The sequence below is a fragment of the Brassica rapa genome, chromosome A05, assembly GCF_000309985.2.
Source record: "Brassica rapa cultivar Chiifu-401-42 chromosome A05, CAAS_Brap_v3.01, whole genome shotgun sequence".
Taxonomy (NCBI): domain Eukaryota; kingdom Viridiplantae; phylum Streptophyta; class Magnoliopsida; order Brassicales; family Brassicaceae; genus Brassica; species Brassica rapa.
In genome coordinates, this window is record NC_024799.2 from 21,597,513 (window position 1) to 21,618,039 (window position 20,527).

General features: G+C 35.7%; 5 protein-coding genes and 1 long non-coding RNA gene across 8 annotated transcripts; 2 read left to right on the forward strand and 4 right to left on the reverse strand.

Annotated features, from left to right (window-relative positions):
* Positions 1-8: 8 nt before the first annotated feature.
* On the forward strand, positions 9-740 carry LOC103869590. Its single transcript, XM_009147668.3, has 2 exons — positions 9-432; positions 472-740. Exon 1 carries the CDS (start codon positions 84-86, stop codon positions 303-305), a length of 222 nt encoding a protein of 73 aa, XP_009145916.1. The 5' UTR covers positions 9-83; the 3' UTR covers positions 306-432; positions 472-740.
* Positions 509-2,736, reverse strand: LOC103869591. The gene is made up of 4 exons (XM_009147669.3): positions 2,376-2,736; positions 1,902-2,303; positions 1,050-1,464; positions 509-955 (listed from the first exon to the last, which is right to left on the reverse strand). Exons 1-4 carry the CDS (start codon positions 2,629-2,631, stop codon positions 754-756), a joined length of 1,275 nt encoding a protein of 424 aa, XP_009145917.1. The 5' UTR covers positions 2,632-2,736; the 3' UTR covers positions 509-753.
* A 3,945-nt stretch (positions 2,737-6,681) lies between these two features.
* Positions 6,682-9,347, reverse strand: LOC103869592. The gene is made up of 2 exons (XM_009147670.3): positions 8,219-9,347; positions 6,682-7,766 (listed from the first exon to the last, which is right to left on the reverse strand). Exons 1-2 carry the CDS (start codon positions 9,295-9,297, stop codon positions 7,067-7,069), a joined length of 1,779 nt encoding a protein of 592 aa, XP_009145918.1. The 5' UTR covers positions 9,298-9,347; the 3' UTR covers positions 6,682-7,066.
* Positions 9,348-10,958: 1,611 nt separating this feature from the next.
* LOC117133960 lies at positions 10,959-13,129 on the forward strand. The gene is made up of 2 exons (XR_004458037.1): positions 10,959-11,181; positions 11,275-13,129. It is a non-coding gene; the product is annotated as an uncharacterized LOC117133960 (long non-coding RNA).
* LOC103869593 (probable lipid phosphate phosphatase 4) lies at positions 11,781-18,374 on the reverse strand. 2 transcript variants are annotated; one of them, XM_009147671.3, is made up of 7 exons: positions 17,587-18,374; positions 17,090-17,327; positions 16,913-17,000; positions 16,675-16,784; positions 16,239-16,332; positions 15,906-16,154; positions 11,781-15,827 (listed from the first exon to the last, which is right to left on the reverse strand). In XM_009147671.3, exons 2-7 carry the CDS (start codon positions 17,303-17,305, stop codon positions 15,667-15,669), a joined length of 918 nt encoding a protein of 305 aa, XP_009145919.1. In that variant the 5' UTR covers positions 17,306-17,327; positions 17,587-18,374; the 3' UTR covers positions 11,781-15,666. The 2 variants fall into 2 exon arrangements, with proteins under 2 accessions (XP_009145919.1, XP_033147087.1); XM_033291196.1 differs by having other exon boundaries at positions 17,090-18,374.
* A 273-nt stretch (positions 18,375-18,647) lies between these two features.
* LOC103869595 lies at positions 18,648-20,241 on the reverse strand. Of its 2 annotated transcripts, XM_018658815.2 has the most exons (3): positions 20,035-20,241; positions 19,829-19,996; positions 18,648-19,445 (listed from the first exon to the last, which is right to left on the reverse strand). In XM_018658815.2, the coding sequence occupies exons 2-3, from the start codon at positions 19,991-19,993 to the stop codon at positions 18,876-18,878; spliced, it is 735 nt and encodes a 244-aa protein (XP_018514331.1). In that variant the 5' UTR covers positions 19,994-19,996; positions 20,035-20,241; the 3' UTR covers positions 18,648-18,875. The 2 variants fall into 2 exon arrangements, with proteins under 2 accessions (XP_018514331.1, XP_009145920.1); XM_009147672.3 differs by having other exon boundaries at positions 19,829-20,195.
* Between the last annotated feature and the right edge of the window lie 286 nt (positions 20,242-20,527).

A 20,527-nucleotide genomic window follows, 5' to 3' on the forward strand; every position in this document is an offset into this window, starting at 1 on the left:
ATATCAACAATAAGTAGGATGAATACCCCCGTTCACGTTAAACAACTCAAACCTCATCCACATCAAAACATCTTGAGAGAGAAATGGCGAGACATTTAGAAGATATAATGAGCATGGCGACAACAACACACCTCCATGTTAGTTACCTTTTTCATGTTGTGTTCTTGGCTCTATTCAGCTGTTGTGTCCTCTCGGCTCTGTTACTCTCATGTGCCGACGGAGCATCCAGCGACAGCGACCTAGCCTATTCCGGCAACACCCCTGATGCGGGAGGTGCTGGCTGCGGTGGTGGTTGTGGAGATTAAGAGTTCTTTCGTCTTCGTCATGGACTACTTTTGTATTGTGATTTTTGTTGTCAGCTTTGGTATAGAAGCTCTTTCCTTGTTTTTTTTCAAAAATATAAGAATTGGTTGTGTGAATGTATTACTAAAGCAATTGCATCTCGATTTGAAGGTTGAAATTTTACTAAATCAAACTTTTGTTTCTAAACCGGGTAAACCAATCCAAATCCCATATTGAAACCCAGGGGAGTAGATTCATATCATAATCCATAAAGAAACGTTGAATGTCTCATGGTCCTAATAGGCCCCAACAAGTACACGACCAAGTTTCAGACAAGAGGAGAATCAAAACCAAAATTAAAATATGGAGTTACCATCAATTCTTTATGGATCCGGAATCCGGATCAACTGATGGTTAACTGGATTCTTTAGTGAAACGAGAACAAAAGCACGAACCAAGAAGAATTTTCTTCTATGCGTTGATGGGATTTGATTCTTTAGACCTCATGATCTTGGCTTGTAGTTTCTGCATAAAAGCTGGATTAGCTTGGAGCCTCTGTTTCACATAAGCAGTTCTTATGTCCTCGGCGATCTTGTTAGCTTTCGCAGCTTCCTCTATCAACCCGTAAAGCGTCCTCAGACAGTCTTTCCTGTTTTCTTCTCGATGTTCAAACCTGTGACATGTGTGTTTGCACAACAGTTCATCACATAACAACATTCTTGTCTTGAAACGAAAAGACTTTTTAGTAAGGTTCAAAGTTGCAATACCTCTCGCTGGTGATTGTAAGCTCGTCTTTCCCTGAATCATATCTTTTCCCCACGAGCTCCCTTAGCCTACGAGCCTGATGCTTTGAGAGTCCGAGCTCTTTCACTGTAACAGACAGTTTAACTTTCCTGTTCTTTGGATGCCAAGCATCGCCTCCAGGAGCAAAAACAATCCTTGACTGCCACCTAAGGATTGGGCCTTCACCAGGAGGGTCATCCAAGTTGGTGTTGCTATAGGAAGGATCCGTTTCATCAAACTTGGGAGGTCCCGCAGCTTCCATTTGATCCCCATACTGAATCACCATCTCATCTTCGAATTCCTTAAACAGCTCATAAGCTGCTTCTGGCTCGATTTCACCCCTTTCACACATGTCACCGAGCTCATTAAACTTTGCTTCAACTTTCTTCTTCAAGTCATCTGATACATCACAGGAACAAACCAAGATACTCATTAAACCCCTTTCACAGATGGGTAAACTTTTCACAGATGATTTACCCAATGTTAATTATATATGCATCACATCACATGAACACACCAATAGGCTCTATAAAAAGAACCTGCTGAACCGAGAAGCCACGAATCTTCAATATCATATTACTTTCAAAGAGTCCGATAAAGATGGTTCTCCTACTATGATTCTAGCAAATATAAAGGTTAATAACAAATGCTCAGTCCCATTAGAGAGTGATTTCTAGTAAGGACGCACATTGGTTTAGCAATCAGCCAAAAGATGTAAGATGCTAAGGAAACTAAGTCTAAAGACACACATTAGTTTATCAATCAGCCTAGCCCCTGAAGATCGAATTCCTCAAAAGTAAGATGCTAAGTCTAAAGATTGTGAATCCATGGATTACCAGGAAGAAGCTTGTCCCAGTGAAGCATATCCTCAAGAATCTCTTCACACTCCTTAGTATCCTTCAAAATCCCATGCCGAATCCCATCTCTAACAATGACATCCCACTTCTTCTCGTCCATGTTAAAGAACTCATTGTTCTGCATCTTCTTCTTCACATACTCCGGGGAATTATACAGATCCTCAAGTTCGTCGTCAGTAGAGTGAGCTTCCTCGAAATCAGATTCAAAGTCCTCGTCTTTCACATCGTCTTTGAAAGGCTGGTTCTGGAGAGCGTCCATCACTTCGTCATCCGTATCCGCGTGCTTGTCAACAAGCCTTCTCTGGAGAAGAGCTTCGATGATTCCGGGCAAAGCGTCTTCGTTTCCTTCGTTGAAGTACTTCTCTATACGGGCCTTAAGCTCTGAAACCACACAAAGAGCAAATATCAAGATCTTTAGCTACACAGAGTAAAGTTCCGATTTTTTTGCTTTACCTTTGTTGCCTACGTCTTCTACAGCGAGATCTTTCTTGTTGGTGGATTCAATCGGAGAGGAAGACTCCGGAGGAGGTGGGTTCTCGCCGGAGGAATCGGATTCGGAGGAGAATAATCTGGGGGAAAACGGAATGGCGATCGGAGCGAGGAAGGGAGCATTGGAGGAGGAGGAGGAGGGTTGAGGAGTGGTGATACGAGGAGAAAGGAGAAGTCTGCGAGCGCAGAGAGAGGCGTTTCTGAAGAGAGCTCCTCTCATGGCGGATCCGAGATTTAGGGTTTTAGGTCGTCGAGCTCTCTCTCTATCTGTAAATTTTCGTAGTGCTTACAAAAATGTGATTTTTTTTTTCTTTACTCAAATGTTTGTTTAATTTACGGATTTGACACTGGAGTACTGGACCCTTTTAAGCCCTTGCTCCAGTAATTGTAAAGAGACCCAACGTAATCAGCTTATAGGCCTCAAAGGTTCACTCAATTTGATTTTCTCACAGGAGCTATCTGTCAATTTGATTGATCTTGGCATGAATATATGAAAAACATAAGTGGCTTCGACTATAGTTTATATGATGATCATGATGATGTAGTTCGTTTTTTTAGGCCTCTAAGAGGTTCAGTCTTTTTAGATTTAAACTTTGGGGCAATATAATGGAATGTTTGATTCAAAAAAGAGTGTAGAAGATATGTCGTATTTGAGATTGTATTGCTTTCAACTGATAAAAGTGTTGGATGACCGAGAAGACTCTCTGCTGATTTCATCATTCTTAAAAAGTTACTTTCTTCTTTTGCCATTTTTAGTAGTTCTACATTGTAAATTATTTTTGTGCTGATTTTCGTGGGTATATATATAGCCCAAGGCACATAGTTTGTTGGTTTCTTATATTTTTTAGCTCAGTTCCGAAAAAAGTCCCAAGTATTTCATATTTTCTAATGCATGATATTCTACCTCAAAACAAAAAATCAGCTTATGGACTTCCAAGATCCAAACCACTGGAAAAGAGTAGAGCTTTCCACGTACATTGGGTCTAGATGGGAACATCTCTGTATAGTTAATTTTCTGAATGTGGTAAGTAAGCATGTTTTGTAGTTACCAAAAAAATGTATATATAAGATTATATGTAAGGGGTTTTTGCCAAAACTAACCCACAATTTGATTTTAATCCCAAACCTATACCCAAACTTGAATCAAATGCAAAACTAACCTAAAAGCCTAGTGAAATTACAGCTCAGCCCCTTGTGACCAAACAAAAAAACAGAAGCCATTTTTACGAATATAGCCCCAGTAAATCGTCTGAGTCGTCTGAGATGTTGGAAGTCGTCTGGACGACTGAAGTGTAAGTCGTCTGGTACCAGTTTATTTTAAAAAAAATTTATAAATCTTGTAAAAAAATATTTTGATGCGTGAAAAATAAAAATCAAGTAATTATAAACAGTTTTAAGTGATATAAATTAAGATATGATAAAATTGATTTGTTTTGAAGATAGATGAGTGGAAGTAGTGAATCATGAAATACTTTGGTTTAGGAGTTTGGCAAACATATGTTGTAGTATTGTATGTATTGTTAGGGTTAGATTTTGGAAAACTAAAATGTTTTTTTCAAAAATTAGTTTTCACCTATATGTGTTTATTTCTGTGTATAGTAAACACTTTTCAAGTTTGATTTGGTTTTATGAAGTGTTTAATTAGATAATTAAGTTTAGGGGTTATGTTTAGGGTGTGGACGACTTATATTTCAGTCGTCTGTTGAATAATTTACTCGGACGACGTATATTTCAGTCGTCCACATCGTACCGAACCTATAATTTTACCAATGTACGTTTTAACCTAAACGGATCATTTTACTCGGACGACTTACATTTCAGTCGTCTGGTGAAGAAATTAAAACAGACGACTTACATGTAAGTCGTCCAAATATTCCCGCCTAAAATTTTTTTAAAAAATTATTTTTCCGCTTAAATAATTTAAACCAGACGACTTACTTGTAAGTCGTCTAGAAAGTCTTCTATTTTAGTTTCCCGCTAAAAATATTTAGTTTCCCGCTAAAAATATTAAACTCTTCTGGACGACTTACATGTAAGTCGTCTGTTTTAATTTCTTCACCAGACGACTGAAATTTAAGTCGTCCAGGAAGTCGTCTGAGTCAAAAATATTTAACCTAATTGGATTTTTTGTCTCCCTATATAAAGAAAAATTTACACATTCTCTCTCCTCCTCTCAAATGGCTGCAACAAAAATGTAATGTTCATCATTCTAAAACTCTCCAACCTCTCTCTAATCTCTTTGACTTGAAAACACCAAACTTTATATGAATTTTTCAGTTTTGTCTCATGTATTTCTTACTAATCTATCTCTTTTGCAGGTTTTTAATCAAATGGTACTCATCTTCCACTAATTTAAAGGTAGATCTATTAATTTTATATATGTATTTTTGTGTGTTCTATAAATGTAGATTTATCTAATCTTCCACTCATTTTCTCTATTTTTAAGTCATTTGAACGTTTTTGGATATGCAGGTTTTTCAAATCTGGATTTGATATGCAGGTTTTTCAGATCTGGAAGACTTCTGGGACGACTTACCTGTTAGTCGTCTGGAAGTCGTCTGGAAGTCGTCTGGACTTCTTGGAAGTCTTCTGACAAAGTCGTCTGGACTTCCAGGAAGTCGTCTGGATTTTTCTGAGAGTTTTGGTAAGTTCTTATGTCTGATTTTTCTTCATTTGGTAACTTCTTGTTGTATAAAGTTCTTACTTTTTTTCCAAACTAAAACTCTCCAAACCCACTCTAATCTCTTTGACTTGAAAACACCAAACTTTATATGAATTTTTCAGTTTTGTCTCATGTCTTTCTTACTAATCTATCTTTTTTGCATGTTTTTAATTAGATGATACTCATCTTCCACTAATTTAAAGGTAGATCTATTATTTTTAGATATGTATTTTTGTGTGTTCTGTAAAGATAGATTTATCTAATCTTCCACTCATTTTTTCTGTTTTTAAGCAATTTGAACGTTTTTGAATATGCAGGTTTTTCAGATCTGGATTTAATATGCAGGTTTTTCAGATCTGGAAGACTTCTGGGACGACTTACCTGTTAGTCGTCTGGAAGTCGTCTGGAAGTCATCTGGAAGTCGTCTGGAAGTCGTCTGGACTTCCTGTAAAGTCGTCTGGAAGTCGTCTGAACTTCCTAAAAGTCTTCTGACAAAGTCGTCTAAACTTCCTGGAAGTCGTCTGGACTTCTTAGAAGTCGTCTGGACTTCTTAGAAGTCGTCTGGACTTCTTAAAAGTCGTCTGGTCTTGTCTACTCAAGTGGAATCCAAGCTTGTCTTTGTAGAGGAATGATCTATAATAGTTTTGTTTGTGGTCTGTTTTGTGAATTGCATGTCTACTCTTTTAGTTGTGAATTTTTTGTAAAATCAGTAATAATGTTTTCCAAGATGTATTAAATGTGCTAACAATGTGTTTACACATTTAAAAATCAATGAAATAATAGACTTCAATAGCTTTTTTCTTATCTTTGGATCTCTCATATGCAATAATAAACTCCAATGACCTTTTTCTCATCTTAATAAACAAGAATGTTGGTAGCTTCATATTGATACAACATTTTAAGAAGCATTTAACCCTTCTTCCAACTCATAACAATAGTCATCATTATTGTCTATAACAATAATACTTAAGAGATGGAAACAAACAATAGTAACTAGTCAAAGCATATCATATTTTTTTATAAGTTTGTGTTGAAAAACTTAGTCAAATTTAGTAAAACTAAGGGAGAGAACATATTTTGTAAATATGAGTTTTACATATCTTGAAGTTACTTATCACTCTTAAAAATACAAGTTATTCAAAAACTAACGTAGAAGACTTAAAAACTAGCTGAGAAGACGCGGACGACTTCAATCTAAGTTGTCTAGACGACTAAACTATACGTCGTCTGGTCAACGCAGAGGTTATTTTTGCAATTGACTTTGAAATCTGTTATTTCGGACGACTGAAAGTTAAGTCGTCTACTATTGTTTGGTTAAAAAAAAAACTCCAAAAAAGCTAGACGACTTACATTTCAGTCGTCAGAGGTTAGTTTTGCATTTGACTGGATTATTTCAGAAGTTTGACTTTTTGGACGACTTACATTTCATTCGTCTAGTGAAAATTAAAATAATAATATTTTTTTAAAAGTAGACGACTTACAGTTAAGTCGTCATAGGTTAGTTTTGCAATTGAAAAAAAAAACTTCAAGATTTAATTATATACAGACGACTTATAATTCAGTCGTCCACGAGACGACTGAAATGTAAGTCGTCCAGGATTTACCAGGTTTGACCAGAATCTCGGAAAAAAATCCTGGACGACTTACAATTAAGTCGTCTGGTGGACGACTGAATTATAAGTCGTCTGTGTATAATTAAATCTTGAAGTTTTTTTTTCAATTGCAAAACTAACCTATGACTACTTAATTGTAAGTCGTCTACTTTTAAAAAAATATTATTGTTAATCTAAACAAGCAATTTATCATATTCTTACAACACAGATATAGTTACTATAGAAATCATCCAAACAATTTTATTTTTCAAGAAAAAAATACACTAACAGTAATTAAAACACTTTAGAAGACTATATAGCAAAAGCCTACTTATTTATATCTAATGAGTTGTGACTCGACATTATTATATTATGCGTGATAAGCAACATCTATTTAGTGTTTAAAGCGGTTGAGACGCAGCCATATTTTGTTGTTCTTTGTCGTTATTAAGAGTCATCTGCTTGGACATATCAGCTAGAGCGGCTGCAGCTGCCGCAGGTGTCATGCTTTGGTACGGAGAAACTAATGGAATAGCATTGCTAACAGGAGGACGTTGTGCGTGGAAATACATTGTCTCCACAGGACCTCCAGAGTAACTCATGTATTGATGGTGTGGCTGTTGCAATGGCTGTTGCAATTGTTGTTGCTGAATCTGATGAACCTGAGGGTTTTGCGATATAACAGCTTGGTAAACGTTTTGACCGGCTTCAGGTCTTGGGTTTGGGTAGAGCGGAGGAGTTCTTGATGGGACATATTGTTGAGACTGCGGAACGGACATTACGTAAACCGGGTAGTTTTGCTGCTGGTGAGAGTAAACCGGGATGCATTGTGATGGATGAGGGATGTACTGAACACCTTGGTGTAAGATAGATTGTTGAACCGGGAGTTGGTGTTGTTGGTCCACAGTTGTGTATGTACCTGACTGAGACAGGATGAGTGGTGTGGTTTGGACTGGAGTGGTTTCATGCGGAGGTATGCCGTGACTGGTTTGGACCAATGTGGTTTCAGGCTGTGTTATCGGGACTTTTGGGATAGCTGGAGCTTGTTCTTGGTAGTACAACGGCTTTGAAACTGAAGTAGCAGAAGAAATGCTAGTATCACTACATGGAAAATAACAATAACAACATGAAAAATTAGTATTTAGTAATAGACTTGAATAACAAACCTAACATGTAAAAGACTGAAAGATAACTTGAAATAACATTATTGTGCATTGAACGTCTTAAAATAATTTCTCCTTTGGTTTCTATAACATACTTTCAAAGTAGTCATCTATCTTTTTAGCTACTTAGCCTAATGTTCGCTTATAATTCAGACCCATATGAAGATCATAAAGCAAAAACAGAGCAAAGAGAACAAAAAATTCAAAACATGCTGAAACAATGGATGTGAATGAAAAAAAATTGGATGCCTAGTCCATAACATTTATCTATTTAATACAACAAAAGAGACTCCCATTTCACAAAATATTTGTACATCACTAGACCAAGAGACATACATATCAAACAATATATCCGAGTAAATAAAGAGTGGCAGTAGAAGATGAAAGTACCTTGCAATAGAATCAGGAGATGTCAAGCCATACCCGCCGGCACCCCGGAGAGGGATCAACAATGGCTGCATCGGCAACGGTGGCTTTTTGTATCCAACCATCACACTGGGATCTGATCGATCGTCATCCGATGAAGCCTGACAATTTCTTACGGCAGTAACATTATCAATAGGTGCATTGTTATACACCATCATTGGCTGATTTTCCATCAAACCAATGCCATCTTCCAAAGGCCTCTGAGTATGCACGTTTGAAAAGCTCATCTGAGTAAACTGTTCTTCGCTGACTCTAACGTGGATCGGTGGCAAGTTGGCAGTGGATGGAGAAGAAGAGGAAGAACCACCGGTGGTGTCCAACATAGGCGAATCAGGCATCGAACTCATATGCATCTCCTGATGAGACATCACATTGTTTGTGATGTAATCTCCTCGCTTGTTGTTCTCACCACCAACATCAGTTTCTAGTTCTTGAACATCGGTCTCTTCATCAAGATTCACCAAGGTGTTATTCACAGCGGCAGAATCCGACAACCCACGAGGAAGCAAACCGGGTTGGTTCAAAGCATCAACGAACCACGTCTCCGACTTTGCGCTGTTAAGCAAAGATCCCATGGTAGCAGCCGTCTCAAGCTTGTTAGCAAAAAGGAACAACCGTATCCGATGCGTTGCCCTCGTCGTTGCTGATGACGTCGCGCGGTCGTATTCCTCGATCATGTTCTCAAGATCTTCATCGGTAGTGATGGTTACGAGAGAATCAAGATCTTCGTTAGGGAGCTGGTACTTGAGTGTGAAGGACCGGCCGTTGAGAAGCATAGTAGAGAGACGAGATCGAAGCGAGGCTAGTGAAGAGCGTCGATCAACAACAACTAGACGTGTCTCGCCGCTGGAGTACGTTAGGGCCATGTCGTGTGGACGAGGCATGATGTGGCCGCCAAAGCTGCACATAAGACGAAGCTTAATGTCTGGGACGGACGCAAGTAGCTCCGTATCAAGAGCAACAGCACGTGGGGATCCATCAACCATTGTAGCTGAAGTAAGGTTTGGGACTAGTTGCGGTATAGATGAAAGTGGAGTCTCCATATGTTCTATTGGTGTTGATGAACTTGTTAATATTCGGACTAATCTGTTTGTATTATAAAACAAAAACAAACAAGGATGAAACGTTAGATTCTCTGCATGTTGGACTAGGACGATTATATATACCTCTCGAAAACTAGTAGTGGAAAATATTTAGCTTTCTTTTCTTCTTCCTCCTTTATATATACATCGAGGATCGATCACGCATTCACGCTTACACGGTTACACCCCATGTGTATAGCTTTGGTACCAGCGTGATATTTTATTAAACGTTATGACCTCCAAAGCTGGTTGCTCGAATCAAAATTAAAGTTTTTTTTTGTAGATTTTAAGATTGGTCTATGTTATCATTATAAAAAATCTTGTAAGTTTTGTCGGCATTTGGTAAATAAATAAAGGTTTGTACGTCTAATAATAAAATACAATTTGGTTATAGCGCTGACATATACATATATATTTTTTAAAGGTCTTCGTACCTACATTTTTTTTTTAATTTTACAAACTGACTGATGAAATGAAAGAAAATAAAAATCAAATCAAAACAAACCACCAAAACGGACCAAAACTGGACAAGTGTTTATACATAAATTATAGTCGTGGCTTATAATTCAATCGACGCATTGCATTTAGGATCAGTACTGAGATTTAAAAAGCTATAAATAGGTTTTTTTTTGCTAAAAAGCTATAAATAGTTTATTGTAAACCTTAATGTTTCATAACTTAAAGACATAAAATTATATGTTAATTGTTTAAAATTCGGAGGCCAATCAATACTAATGGTTTTTTCTTCCAAATGTTAATGTTTCATTGGATTATATCCAAGACTTGCTCTTTTTTAATCTGTAAAGAAGTAAAACTGAATATATCTTGCTCTATTTGAATCTGGAAAAGAAGTTAAACTGAATTTATATCTTAACGTTTCATAAGAAATTTTATTACAAAATAATGTAGATCAACAATGTATAGATTTGAGCTAAATTAACTTCTTTGTTAATACACATTTATCATAATAATATAATGTCGAGATTTGTGTGCTTTATAAAACTGTGTGGTATTATCTTACTTGGTGTAGAATCTATATATATATAAAATTGTTTGCCTCACTCCTAGCCTATCCAGCTGGAAACTCGCTTTCTGAGGGACTGACACGTGTCCAACTTCTCCAAAACTCTACGTTTCATTGTTTTCGATTGGTTTTATGGGCTTTCTTAAAAGATTAGCTTAAGCCCACTTCTTTTCCTTTTTTTTTTGAACAACGCCCACATCTTTTCCTTTTTTTTTTGAACAACGCCCACATCTTTTCCTTTATAATTCAATACACCGTAAACGATACATCGGAGAATAGCCGCCTATGAATGAATTCTTTTGATGCTAACCTGCAATGAAGATCCAAGTGTTTGCTGGGTCCTAATAATTTTCCATCAAAAACAATTAGGAGCCACCGTCATTGTTTAGTCCATTCGAATTCTTCTACCCAAGGATGAATTTCAGCATTGTTACAGTAATCGTCTGGGTTCAAGCATCTTCAATAAAAGCTCAAATTAACTCCAAATTCACACATCACACGATCTCTCATTCAATGAATCTACGCATTCATTCATTTGTGTGATTCTGCTACTATAAATATGAAAGATTTCTTTCTAAAATTTTATCGATTCATTGGCGAGAGAGAAGCTTCCCTCAAGTGTTCTATGGCTGCTCGGATCGAAAAGCTCTTGAGAGATGTTGATGGTCTGTATTGGATTAGAGCTCATTGGTATATGATACTCTTCAGTGCGTCAAGGGTAGCCGCCAAAGTCCTGAACCTGTTCATACCACCGCCATAGAATCTCGGATTCGGCGGGAGTGGTTGTGATTGGAAGCGTCATTGGTGCGGGTGGAGCTACGGTGAGCTCCAATTGATTGAAAAGTTCGTAGATATAATATCACAGTTGAAAGAACAATTGAATTTGATAGTTGCAATCACTTTTAATGCTTTAGGTACACCCCAAAGAGATGCCCTCCGGTTCAGCTTTCACCTAAGTACCCTGATCCACCACCTTCTGCTCCTACAACTACGGCTACCGATGATCCTACCGCCGCTTTTCGCGAGCAACCTAAGAAGCTCAGAGCCGATTTTGTCAAGGCTGCTAAACAGGTTACTCTCCTTCTTTCTTCAGATTTAGTTAAGATTATGTGAAATACATGTCATTTTTATTCTGCTGTTTTGAGTCCTTGGCGTGGTACTTTGTTTTGTTGAAGTTTGATGCTTTGGTTGCATCCCTTCCGTTATCAGACGGAGGTGAAGAATCTCAGTTGAGAATAATCGCTGAATTCCAGATAATATAAGTCTCACTCACTGATATTTTATGTTTGGTAAATCATCTTCTGTTCCCTTCTCTACCATTTTTCTTCAGGTTGAAAATGATTTTACTGGCCAAGAGCTCCAAAAACGATTGGAGGCTGCAGGTAAAATTTTCCTGGCCAATCTTTAGTTTTTTCTTTGGTTGTTACTACCCCACACTAGGACTAAGATGTTGTTTAACCATTGCAAGGAGATCTCTTTAGTGGTTAAAGCTATGAGAGAGGTGATGAATCTGATCCCTACGCATAGAGCTTCACTCGCTGTGGCACAAGTAATGGATGAAACTTTCTCTTTTTGATGATGAAATATTGTATCATCTTGGATTGTGCTTTGGTATGAAGATTAGTGATTGTTAATGGGATCCAACTATTGCTGGGTTGGGAGATTATCACAAATGAGATCATGATGTAAAAAAAGTATTTGGGATCTTTAAAGTCATGTAAATATATTTATGGTACCTTCATAAAGAAATAGAACTTTAAAACGTAATAGCAATAGAAAGCTTTTCTTCTTTCATAACTGATATAAAACGTAATATATAGAACTTAAAAGCACTGCAATGATGTATATATCCTTAAACCAACGGTGTTAAGTCTCGAGGTATTAAGGCAAACCGTTCACGACCAACACGGTAGGCCCGAGAGCAACTCAAGAGCAGGATCTACACAAGCCAAGGAAACGATGTTCTGAAACATCTAACCAAAGAGACATATTACTTCGTCCCTGAAAGCCAGCTTCTCAAAAATCTGAGTTTATACTACACGCACAACTCTGGGAAGCAAAAACTCAAAATGAACCGAAATTTAAATTTCTTAATATGTTTTAATCAATAAAATTAAATTACAGCCAAGATTTTTGAAAAAAAATAAACCAATATATATATATATGAAATATTAAAGAAAAATTTAAATCTACTTACTAAAGTGTACGTTAGAATATCTTATAAAGCATTTAGGTCGTCATCACCATTAGCAACTATATATAGAAAAGCTATGCCAAACTTCAATACATTCTGTTATGTTTAAAATTACGTAAATAAATTACGTAAAAATGTCAAATAAAGTATATAGATAATGATTCTGAAAAGATACAAAATATGAATGGTTAAATTAGAATGGTTTAGGTTTGTAGTAAGTTAAACTGAAAAATCTTATAGATTGCTTCCGCTGTGTTTTACGCTTATGTGGATTTTGGTGTAAACTACAGTCCTAATTAAAATTTACATATAAATTAAAACTATTCTAAAATTAGTTATAAAAAGAAAAATTATTATTAAAATTATTTAGTAAAATAGGCTTATAGCTTTTTCTGGTTTATGACCAAAAAAACATCTACATGAACATGCTAGATTAGCTAAAAACAATTCTTAGAGATACATATACCACCGTTAAACTTACAAATTTAACAAATATTTAAATAAAATATATAAAATACTACACATATAATCTCATGAAAATATGAAATAAGAATGTAAATCTCTAAAAAAAAAAATACAAACGAAATAGATGGTAAATAGTAAAATTTATAAATATATTTAACAGAGAATAAAAACTCATATATATATATATATATATATATAAATATAAACAAATATCAAAAGTTAAAAAATATATATTTTTCCGCTTTTACCACCATCAAACTTAAAACTTATACATACATTTAATAAAATATATATAATACTACACAAAAATAAATTCACGCAAGTACGAAGATGAGAATGTATTTTCACTAGAAAACACACTACCTAGATGGATGCTAAAAATTATAATAGCAATTTCATAATACATATATATTTTTTTTTTTTGTAAATTTTTTTTTTTTTTTTTTTTATCAAATGTGATGAACAGATGTAGCTCAAGTCATCACAAAATGAAAGATGACCAAGCAAACGATGAGCACCTTAAAAGAGAAATCCAAACCTAAAGATGGAAACCATCAAAAAGCCTTTCCTTCTCCTTCTTTTCTTTACCAGAGATGTAATTTCATAATACATATTTGACAGCAAGTAAACACTCAAATCTATACGTAAAAGATATAAAATCTAAAATGTTAACCAAAACAAATACTGTATAATTTTTTTGCACCGACAACATTCTTAAAAGCTCACGTTTTTTTTTTAAAATAAAAATAATCTGACCACTGCATCTCTATTTCAACAGAAAAGATTTTTCTGAATATGCACAAATAACTCATATTGCGATCATACAACTTTCTTTCACACAATCACTTTTTGCCGGACAAAATTCTTTACAACCATAAGAATTCATCCACTCATTATATGTAAATGATAACCAAACAAACAAATAATAATTGCTTTCAACAAAAAAAATTACTCAAATAACAAGTACCTCATTTCTGCGCTGCACCGGCTACTAGATAACTAATACCAAGTAGTATATATCATTACATATTTTGGATTATTCTTATTAATTTTGTGTTCTCTATAAAATATAAAATAGTGAATTTTAATGTTAATGTTATTTTTATCTTAAAACAAAATATATTTATTAAAAATAACAATATAATCTCAAAATTTTATTTATTATTTGTTTGTTAATAATATTGCTTTCAGTTTAGAATAAATATTTATAAAAGTAAAATATATTTTTATATAAAACAGTTTTTTCAGATGTTTCCGCCCGTAGGGCGGGCCGATCCTAGTGTTTGATAAAATATGATTCTTATTTCTGTCATTTAACATGGTTAACTTTAAATTATTTACAATTTCCAACATTACAGCTAGCTGCAATTTGTTTGCGGAAAGTTGTAAAAAACTTCCATGTAAGTAATACTCCATATTCTGTTGAAAATGAATATGAAATGATTCATATGCATGCATTTTATAAGTCATATAACAAATGTAGTTTTGCTTTGTTCACTGGTTATCAAAAGATGAAAATATTGTTTAATGAAATGGATCGTCTCCGAAGAAGATCGATGAATCTAGACCTTATGGGAAAATGAAAAACCAAACCCATGTGGATAACTTTCGGTGACCGTGTCCGGTTCACTTCAACCGGACGTTTCACGTTCGATTCCCAACATGACACTTCATTAAGATTCATTTATCCGAAGATGGAGCACTAATTGTAGTACAATAGAGCAGGATCGTCTCAAATTAATTTTAGACCATATTTAAAAAAATTATTAATCGTATATTTTATTAAGTAATTTTAAAATTTAATAATTTTGTTTAATTTTTTTAATTATAAATTCTAAATTTAACATTATATCAAAAATTTTAAAGTTTCTTACCATAATTTATCTATCTACTTTTTTAAAAAATTAAACTTTTTTGTTTTTATATTTTGGGTCCTGTTCGACCGCTCCACTTGCGGTGTTGCTAGACGGCCCTCCAATAGAGAGATGTCGTAAAGAAAAAAGTAGCACAATAGAGACCCTTTAAAACTAACGTCACGTTAAATAGTTATCTTTGTTTGTTTTCATGTATTTCAACTTTGTTAACCACATAAGCTTGGTAGAATGGTACGGCGGACATGAAAATGTGTTGAGTTTGAAACTATCAAACGTAGATTTACGTGTTTGTGTGGTTATACGACATGAATATTTAGTTTTCATTGCAAACATTCAGATATGTCTGATATTGGTAAACAAGCTCCTATAAGATTAGTCGGTTGTACCTTGGCCCGCTAGATATTCCAAATTATGGGAAGATAAAAAAATTAGTTTTGGAAGCTAAACTTGAGTACACAGAACCTCTGTTTGACCAAAAAAACGGTTAAAATTACAAATATTTTGAAGGAAGAAACACTTTGCTTAATTTATACGGATCCAACGTTGAAATCAGAACCCAGAGAGAAAATTATGAACCAAACTAAACCAATGCTAACCAAACAACATCTTTGAGAACACGGTTAACAACAGTTATATGCTACATATTGAAATGTATATTTTAGGCAAAGTAACATTTGAGCTGTAGTATCAAATTACCAGTAGGTCAGACATGTATAATCATGTAGTTATAAATTATACACATAAATAAATTAAAATGTGCACAGGGAATATTATCATTCAGAATCAGTGCTTCCTCGATTACGGTGGTGCGGCATGGAGGTAGAGCCAAGCTCAACGTCGTTTTCCAACATCTCTCGTGAACTGCTCCGAGTCATCGTTGTGTCACGACGACTACTCTCGGCCAACATTCTAAAATACGCATGTGGTGCCCATCCTATTAATTTTATAAAATCATTATAATCGTTAACCTCAATTCATGAAAGGAATGACATGATAACAAAAAGTTTATTACCATTGTCGTCGTATGGGTAAGGGAAAAAGTGGAGGTAAGATAAAGAAGCGAAAAATATTCCGATGATCGCACCGGCGAAGACGTCGGTCCAATGGTGCCAATAGTCGTCGACGCGTGTTATTCCGATGAGAACTGCGACGAGTATTGGTAAGAACACAAGGCATAGCTTTGCCACGTGTCCTCTTCTGTCAAAGACTTTGATCTTCCCCGATAAGTACCATGCAAGGAAAGTTAAACCGGCGAAGGACCCTGCATTTTTATACCGTAATTAACCGGTTTAGTTAACCGGAATTGATTTATATTTAACGACTTTGATGTTTTTAGAAGACTTACAGGAAGTGTGACCGCTAGGAAAACTCTTGTAACCTTCTTTGATGATCTTTTTAAGTCCGTGGCACACAACATCCTTAGTAACCGAATCAAATTTCTGCATTTTTTTCATTTTTGTTTAATATAAGAAAAAAAACTTTATGATATTAGAGCTATACAAGAAGCCCCAGTGATCTTATTTGATCAATAGATTAACTTTTATTCTTCGTGTTCTAGTTAAGCTTTTATCTTCCTTTATTTTCTTGCACACTATTAAGCTCCTCACTAACTCAAAGGTTACGTCTCTTGATTAACAATCCTATGTATACTAATTATTGATTTGCAAAGAGGCCCCTAACACACATGAACCTATCATTAAATTTTATGCGACATATGAGACAAGCTGGGCTTCTTTGGTGTCCAAATTAAGAAGTAATGAATTGGTGGAGATGTTTTATACCGCTTTACCATCGGGAAAACATCGGTGGAAGAAGTTAGGTCGTGGCCTACCGACCGCGTTTTTGATGGAATCAGTGGTGACTCCAGTTACAAGACATGAGAATCCAATACCTATACACAACACACAAATACTACTAAATCATGCCGATCAATGATTTATGTATGGTTTCGGTTTAAAATTCCAATTTTACACGAAGTATACATTTGAGCATGATCAGTATAAGTAGAAATGATCTTACCGAGAATGGCGTGATGAAGATCATAAACATCTCTTCCAAAGTAATAGTACACTGTGAAGATGCATATCGGAACCAATATACAAATAATCTACACACATAATCAGCTACATTGGCACTGCTTTCTTGTGATGAAAGGCATAGTGAGATAAACTTTTTTTTTGAAACAAGTGTGCTTACCGGGACAGCCCAAATAGGGATGGTGTCCTGATACAATGGGAAAGTTAGATCGGTCAACATGTCTGGCCCGATGTAGCGATGAAAAGGCTCCATAATGTTGAGAACAATGATGACGATACCGAGGAGGACGAGGATGATCCAGTCAATTAGATGTTCTCGAGCCACTTTCCATCCATGGCTCTTTACCGTGTGAGATCCAAGCGTTATCTTACCCATCTCGCAGGCTAATTACATCGACCTAAAAACAGCAGTTTCATTGTAACATATGTATACACAATCTATTCTTCTTTTTTTCAGAACTAAATTTTAATTGTGTTGTGCATAAAAAATTCTAAAACGAGCGAAAATATACTTAGATTTTGTTTGTTTTCTTGTTCATATCATCGATCAACGCAATGAAGGAATTATTTATCGAAAAAAATAAAATAAATAATTTAATCATGCATACATACATGAATAAACAATTAGACATAAAGATGATGGAATAAAAAGGTTACCTGGTAAAAATGCGAAAAGAAACGATGGACGATCGAGGTTTAAAAACCCTAATTAATGTTTCTATTACGGTTGCGTTGCAATTTACAAACGAATCAATGAAACAATAACTTCTGAAGATGTGAATGGTTTTGTGATTTTTTTTTTTTTTTTTGATAAAGAACGGTTTTGTGATTTTGGGGAGGAAAGATCGACGATAAATATGTTTTATCGCAAAATTAAGTTTTTTTTTTCAGAACATTATATTACTTTGTTTTTCCCTTGTTTTTTTGTCTTTTTTTTTCTCACCATTGGATGTGGCTTTAAAACAAAAATAACTATACCTAAATGAAGATATTCATTTATTTGCAAAGTGGTGGTAGCCTAATAGAAAGTTGGTTCCTTTGAGTCTAGGTTTCAAACTTCTTATTTTTCAAATTAAAATTTTCAAATACTTTCGACAAGATATATGGGCATAACTCCCACGATCTTAAGAAAAATTATTTGTTTTTAGCCTCTAAAATTTTGAGCATATAACATAATAGTCTGTAAGACTGTAACAGTTCCACTACTATGTTATAACGCCTAACTAAATCTGGTTATATGCGTTCTTTCTTTGTATAGTAACATTAAGCTTGATTGCTTGAACGTTTCTAGTTTTTGACAGAATATAGAGAGCAGGAAGAGCCTGCTGCATCTCTAGCTACTCTTTTGTGCTCTCTATACTTCTGTCACCACGATTATATTATCTTCTCTCTTACCTACACACAAATTATATACAGTCACATCTATCTATGCATAATACTTCTTTTTTATCGATGCATAATACTTGCATTATACTTACATGGTGCATGCATCTCACATCCAATAGAAACATCTCGGATTTGCTTAAATTATGCATTTTTAATTAGTGAGCACTTGCTTTCTTGCCCCTACTTGAACGCAGTTAAGGATTCGTTTTGTTGTAGTAATTTTGAGCTTTTATGTTGCGCATGTATAGACCAATATAGGTTGTCATATGCAAGACTTGAGAGAACATATACCAACTTGCATTGTGATACATCTTTGATTCATTTAGCAGGCATTGCAATAAGCTTCAGTGCCACAAAAATTACATAGAATATATTCTACAGAGTACAGACCATAGCATTATTCTCGATTGTTTATTTGCGTTTTGCGTAAGTGTTAGCGTTTCATATGATAATCTTCTCATCATTGTTACATGAAAACGCAAATAAACAATCACATTTCAGAAACACTCCGCAAATATATCTCTCTTGAAACTCAACGAACAACCCCCCACACAAAGAATCTAGAGAGCATGAACCACTGACTCGATTTCACCGTCCATCGACTCAGCAGTTTCTCTAAACGACTGGCTATGAAGACGCCTAGTAAAAGAAGTGGTCGTGTCCAAGAAATACAAAATCGAAGACATCATACAACAGCACACAAACATGGGGATGGGACCAAAGTTCCACAGGAATAGAGGGAATGAGAAGTAGAAAGCCCTCAACCCGAGAAACCAGAAGTAGAGAGCTCGGTTCAGGTTCCTAGCCACGTACTCGCAGTGCTCTTTTTCCCCTCTGGAGACGGGCACAGTGACAAGGAAACTAACGTGAGCGTAGTACCTGATGGACTGGACGTTGCAGAGAAAGGCCATGAGGAAACAGATGAGGATCGAGAAGTTCTTGATGGTTGCAAGGAGAGGGCTTTTGTTGCCGTATATCATAGGCGACGCTGTGGATTCCGAAGCGGAGGTGCTGCTTACGAAGACGCCGATGATGGAACAGAGAGTGATTGCTGTTGTGGCTAAAACGGTTGATGCCATTATGTTGTTCCTGATTGTCTGTACTGCCAATACACCGTTTTTCATCGGATCCTACACAAATAATAATGACAAAACTGAAATTTAAACAGCAAACTCAACTAGAAGGAACTAACAAATCACTCTGTGCTTGATTGTGTCTCCTATGCCTAGGGCTCTCTAGTGAAAGCCATTGTCTAGCTCCAAGGTTAAGCAACAGTCTACTAAAGTTTTTTTTTTTTTTTTTTTTTTTGTAACTGTACTCAAAAGTTGATTCTAACTTTTGGAGATCACATCTTTACATCACTTAACAGCTAAAAGTATTTACCTTTACTGTTCTCATGATCATTACTCATAAACCCTTTTCAATTTTTTTCTATGTTTTTAGCTAATCCAAACTATGCTTTTATCAGTTTTCAATTGTATCGAAAGAAGAAGAGGAGAAGGGAGAAGCGTACGTCCATCATAGCGAAGACCCATAGTCGTCGAGATTCAGCGTTGAGGGAGATAGCGGTGAGCTTCGGACGGTGGATAATGGTGTAGCCGAGCCAGACATGGTAAGTGGCCATGACGGCGAGACCCGCCGGCACTAGTACTAAATCCAGCGATTCCTCCTTCCACATTTCTGAATTCTACTCCGCCGCAGAGAGATACTCGATGTTTCCGATGAGACAGGGATCGTTGGTCAAAAGATTTTGGCAGAGAAAACGAGAGAGTGAGAGACGCAGGAAGAGACAAAGCACGAAGCTGGAAAGGGAGAGTTTTCACGTGGGTCGCACGTGTTGACACTAACCAACAAACTCCAAGGTCAATTGGGGCGGGGGGATCTGCGTCTCTCCTCTCTCTCTCTCTCAAGTTGGAACAATTTAAAATTTAGGAAAAATGCTAAAAGCAATCATCAGTTTCTTTTATTTCCAGCCAAAAATAATAATTTTGAACTTTTTAATTGATTCATATAAATTAGCCATGTAATTAAGTTGTTTAACAAAACTTTTAAATGATAAATCTGTTACTAAAAATTGGTTAAATTTTTTAAATAATCATCATTTTTTGTTTCTAATTTGAAATGCAACCCGATAAAAATGAATTTGAACCGATCCGAACCTGACATAAATACCAAATGGTTGTGGTTACGGTATTTTGGGTTAGGTTTTATC